Raw genomic sequence first — 12,634 nt, forward strand, 5'->3', positions numbered from 1 at the left:
TTCTTGCAGATATATGGCTAATAAACACAGAAAATAAAGACAAAGTAAGTTTTTTTCTGAGAAACTTCACAATGACATTTTGGATTAATCTATTTAAAAAATAGTTATGAGTTTAATAATAGTCCTCAGCATTTTCCCTTAATGAGTTTTACTTTAAGAAAACTGAATTTACGATATTTCCTTTGTCTTATTAAATTCGGTGATTTTCAGCTGATATTTTAATTTATCTAATTGTGATTTTTGTCTAGACTCTCTTCTCTTTTGCTTAAAATAAGTTATATTTCAGTAATTTTTTATCTGAGTCTAAAACTTTTTTCGACTAATGAAGGAAAAGTTTAGTTTATTGTTCCTTTACTCAGCGTAACAAACATTAACAGTTTATAGGAATCCTCTAGATTTTCAAAGATTTCTTCAACTACGTTTTCTTTTTAATTTGCAAAAAGTAAAGCTATACAGCATGAAACACAACTATTTGAGAAAATGTAGAACATGCCTACAGTTTGGATGGCGAGTGACACTTGACTGTTGCATTTTCTTGACTCTGTTTCCTGAATCAGAAGGACTAGAGTTGTGTGACCTTACATAATGTTATTTTCATGCGTTGGGGATATTGCTCATTTTGTAAACCTGTGTAGATACTAATAAAAGAAGCACTGTAATAAACAAGCAGGACACATACCTGGTGTGAAGAGACAGAATAGTGCTGTTTCTAAATTTCTTTACCATTGAGTTTATATTTGGCTTTTTCTCTTTGGAGGATAGAATCCCCAGAGCACTGCAAACACTGGGATTCATTAAAAAAATATTTTAGGTAGCCCTGAGGAAGTTAAGGACTTTGCTATGTTTCCAAAGAATGTAACAGTACAAAGAAAAGCAGTAAAAAATATTTTCTGTTTTGAAATTATAGTATATTCACCAATTTCATTTGTACATATTACATATATATATATATATAATGTGAAAGCACAGAAGACTTGAATATGTTTTAATTTGAAGTTTGTCTGTGTAGTTATGTTCCTCTGTCTATTTTCATATATTTAATACTGTGTGATATTGGTAATATAGCTAATTAGGACACTTAATCAACATTTTTACATTGGAATACTAATTAGCCTGTATAATTGAATAATAGAATAAAAATATTTTAAAAGCTCATTGTAGGCTCAAATAATATTGTAAATATTATTAATTTAAAATCATGTGCATAAATAAGTCACTAACATAAGTCCTTCAAAACCCAAATAAACAAATAAAGCAACTGCTTTCCAAAGTGTCAGTACTTAGAATAATATCTTCAATATTTATAATAATTTAAACATATTAATATAAGGTGAATAATATAACCAGTTTTGCTAAAATGATTATTTTTCTTTCAGGTAAGAGGTCAAAAAATATTTCTATTTACTAAATGCTTGTTATGCTCTTGGCACTCCTGATAGGGTCTTTAATCAACATAATATCATTTCATAATATTGTTTATTGATGGACTTAAATTGCAATATTTCTTCCTTCTCTTTCCTTACTTCAAAAACTTTGTATATACCCTACCCTGCACTCCTTCAAATTCATGGCCTCTTTTTCCTTAGTGGTAATTGCTTACATATGTAATTTTTTACATACATACATATTTGCAAATATAACCTGATGAGTCTATATAATCTTACCTGTATGTCTTCAAGGCTGATCATTTAGCACTGGACAACTGATTGATATGCCCCTCCCTTGGAAACAGTATGTCTTGGAAGAGAGCACATCTCCCTCTCCAAGCTTTTCTCAATGTTTGTACTTTGTTTGGATTTGAGACCTCAATGGCATTTCTACAGCCAGTATGGCATGTCCATTGTTATTATCCTTGTTCAGTTCATGTTTAAGCAGTCATGGTATGTTTTTGGAGGTCACTTTTTCGTTTCCCACTACTCAGCCCTGAAATAAGCCTTTAAGTTTTACGTAGATGTACCTAGCACACTTTGGTGCACCAATTTTTTATAAGGAGGTTGCTTACTTGTTCCTGGCTGCTCAGCTCCAAAATACCACACCAAAACTGTATTAATTAAGTCACTGCTTGGCCCATTAGCTCTGGATTCTTATTGGCTGACTCTTACGCATTAATTTAACCCATTTCTATTAAACTACGTAGGAACCTCTACCCCTCTCTTTTTCCCTATTAGATCAATTGCATCTTGACTTTCATCTTTACCCTCCTCCCATAAAAAAAATTGACTTCATATAATTTACATAACAGATAACCCCAAATTATTAGAGAGATTGTCTAAATTTTCATATAGAAAATATTAGGTATCAGATTTAACACATAAAATTTATAGGAATGAAGAGTAAGAATATATTTATACTATACTTCAAAAATTAGTGTAAGTTCTAATATAAAAATATATTATTAAATTTAAAGATGTCAATGTTTAATTCAGGCAAAGGCATATTTGTTTTGATTTGATTTTGAGAAACAATGTCTCCTGCAACCAAGATGACCTAGAATGTAGAATGCTTCTAAAGCAAACCTTAAACTTTGACACAATCTACTTTTACTTCCTCCTAATGACTTACATCCTTCATCATAAACTACTTCCTGAATGTTTGGGAGATTTTTAACTTACTCACTTGCTTTCAGAAATCCTTCAGCACAGAGGAACTTCAACACTGAGCTCTTCCTCTATGTTGGATTTCACATTTGTTAGTGGGACCCAACCCATGGATAGGAGCTACTTCTATCACTCCCACAGAGGCAAATGTGATCTGCAAACAAGTTCTTTTTCAAAACAATTCTTAATGAAATTTTCTATAAGATTCAAATATCTCCTTTCTACAATTTCTCGCAGATCTCCTCTACATACTTAAACTCATGTTCTCTCTATCAAATAATCCCCCAATCCAAAAAGTAGATACAAAATTAAAAATAAAAGAAACACGAAGACAAACAAACAAAACATTAAAAACCATTGAGACAAAAATATACCAAAACAAATGAAAATCTTATGAAATAATTATATTGTAATTCATGAAGAAGTATTCTTCTCTGGAGTGTGGCTGAGATATTTAGTAACAATTTATTGGAGAATAATTATTTTCTCTTTGCCAGCATGGATTAATTAATTACAAGTATTATCTTGAATGGCGGAGGAATATTCAAGGTACTTTAAAGATGCACATTTACTTTAAAGTACTATTATAAATTACCAAGGAAAAAATTTAAAAAATTAAAGTGCCTAAATTCTTGTAAGACAACACTTTGATTTTGGACTGTTATTTATGTTGCTCAAAAAATGAATAAGCTGAGATGTATCTTAAATTTTGCAAACTTTATTTTTTTTCTTTTACAGTATCCCTTACTGGTATCTCTGAATATCTATATTATATTATATTTTATTATATTTATCTCAGAAATAACATATTTATATGAATTTCAGTTCATATGAAGGAATAAAAATATTGTCAATTATATCATATAAATATCCTAGGTCAGAGCCTAGGGTTTATGTTAAAAAACAAAATATGACCCATACATTTACAGTATATTATTTAATGAGTTTTTAGCACTGTATAACAATGTTCAACTTAAAACAATACTATAATTCAGTTATTTTAACTTTTATTGAATTTTTATAAACACTATTACTTAAATCAATATCTTCTTTATCTTTGTCTTAAATCAACAAGAGAAAGGTTTCATCTCCATTACCCTTTTCACAGCGTCCTTCACTTCCTTGTTCCTTAAACTGTAAATCAGTGGGTTCAACATGGGAATCACCAGGGTGTAAAATACAGACACCACCTTCTCTTGTTCTAAGGAGTACTGGGAGCTTGGCTGAATATAACTGAAGCTGATGGAACCATAGAACAAAGTCACGGCCGTCAGATGGGAAGCACAGGTGGAGAAGGCTTTTCGTCTGCCTGCTGCAGAGCGGATCCTCAGGATAGCAGCAACAATGAAGATGTAGGAGATCATCACAGTCAAGAAGGTTATCATTACAATGACTCCAGAGAAGATCAAAAGCAACAATTCATTAATGGAGGTGTTGGAACAAGACAGCTTCAGCAGGGGAGGAAGGTTACAGAAGAAGTGACTGATGATATTTGGCCCACAGAAAGACAGTTTTATTAAGCCAGTTGTATGTGTAACTGAATTAATTAAACCTCCTATGCATGAGCCCCAAACCAGCCCAACGCAAACCATTTTAGTCATGGACACGGTATATAGTAATGGGTTCACAATGGCTACGTAGCGGTCATAAGCCATTGCAGCCAGCAAAAATCCCTCTGTGGTAAGCAGCGATACAAATAAAAAATGTTGCAGGATGCATGCAGAGAATGAGATGGTCTCTCTTTCAGCAAAGAAGTTCAACAGCGTTTTTGGGGCAAATACTGAAGAATACCATGCATCCACAAATGACAAACAGCTTAATACATGGGCGTGTGGAGTTTAGGCATTATGTAGATCAGAAAGAACATTCCTACATTCCCTAACAAAGAGATGGCATAGATCAACAGGAACAATATGAAGAGGAACACCTTGGGTTCATCATGATCTGTCAATCCCAAAAGGATAAATTCAGTGACAAAAGTAAAGTTGACATCACCCATGAACTTGTGTGTCTTGGTACCTGTTAATGATGGACTCAGATAAATGGACGTATAGCAGAATATCAATATCTTAGGAATTTCAAACTAGCCACGTTATCTGTAATATAGAATTCTCCCCTCTGGTACTCCTGCTTCTATAAACACAAAAGAGTTTAATAAAAAGTTCATTTTTTGCTGCTCTGTTTTGTTGATTTTTGGTACTATTGCCCATGATTAGATAAAGAAAATGCTGGATTCTTAGGCAAATATATATTAAATTGCAATTCTTACATTTCACATAAAACCAAACAGAAGTCTCGTTAACGACAGTAAAAATCTTATTTATAAAGCATAAGAACTTATGCTGGAAATATAATCTTTGTCTTCATTTTAATATTCCTCTTTTATCATTTTAATCAACATTAATAGCAGCAATGCCAAAATATATCAACACATATTCCATGTTAAAAACCTGAGATAATTTAGTCAGAATGAACCTCAGTGGTACAGCATTGCCTTCTGTGACTATGAATCCGCATATACACTAGTGTAATATTGATAACTATATTTACTTTATTCCTTCAAGTTTGGTCTTACTCTCCTAGTGTGTGTGAGTGTATGTATATGTGTGTGCACATGTTAGCAGTTGTGTATGTGTGTATGTCTGTGTGTTAGCATGTGCATTGAAAGCAAGGACTTGTGCTTGATATTTAAGTCTTCTGCACATTGTCTGTGAATGTTTGTTTTCTTTTCAGCTATGTCAATAAGCAGAGGCCAGGCACTCAACTCTTACACGTACCCTGTGACTCAGGACTCTGAGGTTTACTGGCTTCCATAGTCTATATAAAAATAGGTGCCTTAAAAATATAACAGATATTTAAAACATTAAGACAACTCTTTGTAAATTGTATTTTACTTTCTTGGTGCAACCCAATTTTTAAAGTAGGCAATGTCTGTTAGTTCAGTTGAACTCAATTTTTTCTTTACATAAATATCACAAATAAAAAAAGTGTAAAACACATACTAACTGCTTATTATGATAAATATTTTTGTTTTGTTTTACTTATGCTGTTGTGGTCCTGCTTCCTATCTGGAGAATCATGTACAATTTAGAGTTTAAATGAACATGCCTGTTTGACTTATTCTAAATCATATTTCAAACTATTGATCCCTAAGAAGAACATTGTGTAACTAACTTCTTTAAATGTCTTAAAATTCTACTCAATGCTGATTTTAACTATTATTTATTATTATTTATGCTTTATCATATTATTTTAACTTATTATTGTAATTATTTATTGTTAATTATTCTGAAGCGTTCATGGCATAAGTGCCCCTTTTAGAACACTTGATTCCAGTTATTTCAAAACAAAGTACTAGTTCAATTTATTTATATCTTCCTTTTCTTGCTTATTTTGGAAATGAAAATGTTACAAAAAAGTGAAGGATGCAAAGATATCATTATCACAGCTGGAGGCCAACCCATCTGATGTCATCAATACCTTCTGGAGCACAGGACATGTTTCATAAGTGACTCGGTAAACTTCCCTGAATCTTAGTCTTTCTGAAAACTAGACAACTGACAGCATTGTTTAAAGAGTAATATTGAATTCTGATGTCATCATGTGTTCATTTGAGATTCCTTTCACTTATACTATAATTAAAACTTAGAAAAAGAACCACAGTTTATAGTTATTAAATAATTTAACGAAGAAAATAATATCTATATTTAAGGGATAGACAAAATAATCTATTTGTACATATTTATCTATTTTAAACTATAATTCTTGTTTTATGATGTAAAGTGACCTAACACACATTTGACTTGATATATTTTTGAGCGTGTGTTTGTGTCTGTGTATAAGTACTGAAGAGTTGTAAATACTATTTGATGTTCATGTAGAAAAAGAAATGTACTCAAAACAAAAAAGTAAATAAGTAAATTACAACTAGTCGTCCCTTTGTAATTTGGCGACTCAATCAGAATAAAATCTTAACATTTTGTTTAATCATTAAGACAGTAGCTAAATTATATGATTGTTTATTTAATAATTAAATAAATGAATTTAGTTTACAAGTAAAAGAAAAAAATATTCAACATCACAGCCCCTTTAAGAACCTAGTGACCATCTTTGTACCATGTTTTCTTTAACATTCTTGCAAACAGAATTTAAAACACAATCCTAAAGGTTCTTACTTTTAAAATGATGGGCAAATTCAGCAAATGACAAAAGTTGCAGGTAGCACTGGAGAAACTGAAATCTATCCTTACATTAAGGAGACTCAAATTCACAGAAACCTTGAAAAGAGAATATGAGTGAGATTGTTAAAATCATGACGGAAGACAAGTTGAGATAAGATGGTCTGTTATATATATGCCTTGGTTCAAATAAAACCTTCCTTGGAGTCAAACTCTGAAGGCTGTAATACACATTTAACTAACAGTATCTCTGTGTTTCTCCAGGGATTTAAGAGACTCATAGGAACTTAATGGCTCCCCAAAGGCATTCCATTTCCTGAATATTTTAATGAAAAAAGTATAGTCAAAAAGTAGACCATATAATTTAGAAAAACAGAGCAACAAAAATAACACATATCTTTCCTTACTACTTTATCATGCTTTCCAGAACAAGTGACTTTGATTTAAGTCACAAACAGAAAACAAGCAAATGAAGAGAAATACCAGTGGATCCTATGTTGTGAAGAACAGAATGAGAAATAACAAAATCCATTTTTGTCTTAATGACATCGGATAACAGAAATCACATCAAGTAAAATCAATGCCACACCTTTAGTTGCTCAATGCTTTCTTCATCTATTGTATATCAGCTTGTGCAGAAATTTCCAGTCATTTACTTTACCTTAGATCATGTCTGCATGGAAATTTGTAGTAGTGTTTTAAGCTGCTCTGCTCTCTACACATATGTTTAAGTAAGAATTATTCTCAATTTTCAAAGCTACAGATAATTTCCTCTAAAGCGTATGCCTTGATTTTCTAAAATAAAAACTAGTCCTGTGAGGTTTCTCATGCCTATAATCCCAAAAACAGGCAGTAGGGATGTTGAGACAGAGAGATCCCCACTGTTCTGGAACACTTTAGGCTACTACTTAGTTTCAAGATCACCTGACCTGTAGGGTATTGACGCACACCGTGGCCTTGGTCTGAGCTCTAAGCGCTAGACCCCAGTTAGAGAACTTCGGGAAAGGAGGCTGGAGGTTGAGAACACTAACATAGAGACAGACCGACATGCAGACCTTCAATCACTGGTACCAAAAGCCCCTCTTTAATGGCACCATGGAGGCTTAAATACACTGCAGTCAATGGCCAACAGGTGAAAATCTCATCCTCTGATCCTCTAAGCTAGGCACAGCTTCTAGTAACTTCAATTAGAAGGTTCTATCAGGGTAGAACAGCTGAAAGCCCGGACTCAATTAGTTCCAACAGAGTAACATCTTGAAAATAACAAATAAAAGAAGGCAAACATCCCCATAAAACTGACAATGACTCCATAATGGCTACACCAGGTTGCACTCCCACAAACAGTATGTGACAGATTTACTTTCCCATACCCTTCCCTCCATTTGTTGCCTTTTAACATCTTACCCTTCCTAACTGGGGTAAGAGGAAGGAGGTATTTCCTAATTATTTGTCTTTATTTTCGTGTGAAGACTTTTGTTAATCCAATTGCCCATTTTTAAATTGAGTTGTTTATTTTCTTGGTGCTTATTATTTTGAGTTCTCAGTACTTTCTACATAGAACTCCTTTGTAAAATGTATAGCTGCACATGAATTTTCTGCCTCTTTAGTTGTTTGATCATGTCTCCTACTACAAAAAGCTTTTTATCCCATGCATTTTCAGTCCCAGTCCAGCAGGCCTTGCATTCTCTGAACATGGTGGACAATTGTGGTGGCGCAAATGAATGTAGACAGATTATATAGATATATACAGCTTTAATAAGGAAATAAACTTACAGGACCACAGGTTCCCGCGGTGTACCGGAAAAGCGGAGCAAAAGAAAAGGGCTGCTGGGCTCATGCCCGGCAGATTTATCTGTAAACATTAGCCCGAGGCGAACACGCCCCCAATGGGTGGGGCTATGTCCCTACATCTCCCCCTTTTGTCTAAATAAGATAGAACCAAACCAAATACAACTATATACAATAATAACAAATAATAAATATAACAAACAATATTGAGAACAAAACTTTTGCTAAACATTCTATCTCAAGGAGTCTAAATAACATAGAGAGTAACTACAATTATATAATCTTCAACTCCGTCAAAGATCTGAGAAGGGAATAAATATTACTTAACAATCGGGAGATATCCAAAAATGTGCAACAATTGACAGAGACAACTGACTACCTGGGCAATCACCCAAAGTCTCGTTTGCAATGTTGAGTCAACCAACTTTGGCTAAGGCCTAACATAACTGGCATACCATTATTAAAGGCAAGGAACTTTCTTAGGACTATCCTACCCTGTCTTGGCAAGATAAGACAATCCTGTTTCATCCACTTAGGGATATTCTGTATCTTTGTCAGAAGTTGAGGTATGGGCTTTTCTTAACCCAAAGGCCAGTTCTGCCAAGAAGACAAGCTCCCAGTGGAGTGTCTTTGGTGCTCAACGTTCTCTCGGGAGTAGAGTGGTGTTGCCAGGAGTAATTGTGTCTCTTTGGCATAGAAATTTTAGGTTAGATTAAAGGCCATTTTCTACAGCTCTTCGAAGAGGCTGAAGAGCATACTATCTATACTAAATATAATCTCTATGTAACTAAAAGACCTGATAAACTTAAAAATAAATATGACAAACATATAATTCTCAATACCTATCTAACTTTGAAGACTAAAAGAATAAACAACTGTGCAATATATGAAGACAATGATCTTCAACTGTAAACAATGTCATAGTATCAGAGGTAGAAATGTACAATGTAATATGGTAGATGTATCAATACAATATAGACAAAGTTATAAGCATACTCATACAAAAATAGAGGTAGGAACACTCACATTCAATATTCAACATATCAGTATACAAGAAACAGTACCAGCACAATTTTCTATAAACAGTAATTCACAAATACCAATCATCCCAAAAAACCAGTTACCCCCTTCTTTTCCTCTTCTTCTTCTTCTTCTTTTTTTTTTTTCAAAAAAAAATATCACCCCATCCCCTCAACCCTAAACCAACCATTAAAAGATGTCCCCAACCCTGAGGGCAAACTCTGTTGGGAGAGGGGTTGCCGTCCTCTAAGATTGCTTCTAGCTGACATGGGGGCGACGTTCTTCTTAGGGGGTCCTGTGAAAGCAAATGATGGTAAAATTTCCAAATTAACCTTTGACCTAAGAAAATTGTAACTAGTCTCAGAGCGTTTTGAGAAGGTCCGACCAGAGTGTTGTCAAAAATGTGCACCATTCGAAATTGTCTCTTGTAGTTGGTACCAAAAAACAGGTCTAATATTAGCACTTTAAAAAAAAAAAATTCATGACGTCATAAAAACCAGATGGAGTTGATGTTGTGGGGCCCCATCTTCATCCTGGAAACTTCAAAGATTACTGTAGGAAAATTTGTTGCTTGTTATGGGAAATTTAAACATTAACAACAAGGACATATACTGACATATAAAGAAAGACACAGATATGAGGAAAAGCAAAGAAAGTTTAAGACATATATATATATATATATATATATATATATATATATATATATAAATTAATACTTACAGAACAAGTCCCTCCATCAGTAATTAAATATTAGGGGTACCTTAAATTCTTTGAAGATGGGTATTTTCCTGTGGAGATAAGAAGAGAACCCTGCCCCCAACCTATTTGTATTACTTACCATCAGTATGATTGCCATCCATGTGATTGAATTGTTATTTATCTTTCCCAACTGGCTTCTCTTCATCAAAACGAACCTTTATCAATTTTGATGGAATCCACAATTTTTCCTCACCTGTGGAGACAAGAGCAAATCCCCTTCCCCAACGCAGCACATCTCCTGGCTTCCATTGTGAGGTCAGCACATCCTTGAAATAAACTGGTTGATTTAGTTCAGTAGACTTTTCCATTATCCAATGTCTTTCTGCAGCCGATGTTCCCTTCTCATTAGCGTTGAGGAAATTCAAGGTTAACAAAGCATTATGTAACCTATTTCTGGGGGTGTTTTCCACCCCTTTCTGTTTGTTCAACATATCCTTTATAGTTCGATTTGATCTTTCTATGACTGCTTGACCTGTAGGATTGTATGGTATACCTGTAACATGCTTGATATTGTAATAATCAAAAAACCGTTTCATTTTCCTAGAGACATAAGCAGGACCATTATCTGTCTTTATTTGTGTAGGTATACCCATGATAGCCATGACTTCTAATAAATGAGTGATAACTGAATCAGCTTTTTCTGAACTTAAGGCCGTTGCCCACTGAAAGCCTGAATACGTGTCAATGGTGTGATGAACATATTTTAATTTGCCAAATTCTGCAAAGTGGAACACATCCATCTGCCAGATTTCATTCCTTTGGGTGCCCTTTGGATTAGCCCCTGCAGGCAGTGGCGTTTGGTTATAGAAAGAGCAAGTAGGGCATTTCTTTACAATCTCCCTAGCTTGTTGCCATGTAATAGAAAACTCTTTCTTCAAACCTTTGCTATTAACATGATGTTTTTTATGAAATTCAGAGGCTTGTAGCACACTACCAATCAATAATTGATCAATTTCTGCATTACCTTGTGCTAGAGGACCTGGCAGACCCGTATGGGATCGGATGTGTGTTATATACATAGGGCAAAGCCTGTTCCTAATCAAATCTTGCACCTGGATAAACAAAGAGGTTAGTTCTGTATCATCAGGTATAAATTCAGCAGTTTCAATATGTAAAATAACTCTTTCTGCATATTGTGAATCAGTAACTATATTAATAGGTTCTTTAAAATCCCTTAGCACCATAAGAATGGCATATAATTCTGCCTTCTGGACAGAATCATAAGGACTTTGTTCCACCTTACCCAAGTCTTCTGATTTGTAACCTGCCTTCCCTGATTTATTGGCATCAGTATAGAACGTACGGGCTCCAGTTATTGGAGTATCACGGACGATTCGAGGAAGGATCCAAGAAGTTCTCTTTATGAAGTTAAGCCTCTTGCTTTTTGGATAGTTGTTATTAATGTCTCCCAAGAAATTAGCACAAGCTCTTTGCCATGGTTCATTATCTTCCCATAATTTCTTTAGTTCATTAGCAGTGAAAGGCACTATAATTTCTGCTGGGTCTATGCCTGCTAGTTGACGAAGTCTCAACTTGCCTTTTATAATTAACTCAGAGACTTTTTCTACATAAGTTTTCAGTTTCTTACTTGGTTTATGTGGTAAAAAGATCCATTCCAAGATAATATCATCTCTCTGCATTAAAATTCCTGTAGGGGAAATTTTTGATGGTAGTATGACGAGAATACAGTCGAGCTCTGGATTTACCCTGTCCACATGTGCCTGTTGTAATTTTTCCTCAATCATCGTCAGTTCCTTTTCTGCTTCAGCTGTTAATTCTCTGGGACTGTTTAAATCTTTGTCACCATCCAAGGTTTTGTTCAAATGAATTATTAGATCAGGTGTTATCCCAATAGCTGGCCGTAGACTGGAAATGTCCCCTAATAGTCTTTGAAAGTCATTAAGAGTCCGTAGGCGATCTCTCCGAATTTGTGCCTTTTGTGTCTTAATTTTTTGTAAACCTATTTTATAACCTAAATAATTAACAGAATCTCCCTTCTGAATCTTTTCAGGAGCAATTTGCAATCCCCATTTTGGTAAAAGTATTTTTATTTCTTCAAACAGTCTGTTCAAGGTACCCATGTTTGAATCGGATAACAAAATGTCGTCCATGTAATGATATACTATCGATTTGGGAAATTTCTTGCGTATTATTTGCAATGGTTGATTCACAAAATATTGGCACAGGGAGGGGCTATTTAACATACCCTGGGGGAGGACGGCCCAGTGGTACCTCCTCGAAGGTTGAGAATTATTATAAGTAGGCACTGTGAAGGCAAATTTTTCTCTATCT

General features: G+C 34.2%; 1 protein-coding gene across 1 annotated transcript; it reads right to left on the reverse strand.

Moving 5' to 3' along the window:
- Positions 1-3,664: 3,664 nt before the first annotated feature.
- LOC130870123 (olfactory receptor 1052-like) lies at positions 3,665-4,620 on the reverse strand. Its single transcript, XM_057762709.1, is given in 2 exon segments — positions 3,665-4,416; positions 4,419-4,620. Coding segments are annotated over 2 exon segments (930 nt in total). The 5' UTR covers positions 4,597-4,620.
- Positions 4,621-12,634: the final 8,014 nt, after the last annotated feature.

Source organism: Chionomys nivalis, chromosome 2 (genome assembly GCF_950005125.1).
Source record: "Chionomys nivalis chromosome 2, mChiNiv1.1, whole genome shotgun sequence".
Lineage (NCBI taxonomy): Eukaryota > Metazoa > Chordata > Mammalia > Rodentia > Cricetidae > Chionomys > Chionomys nivalis.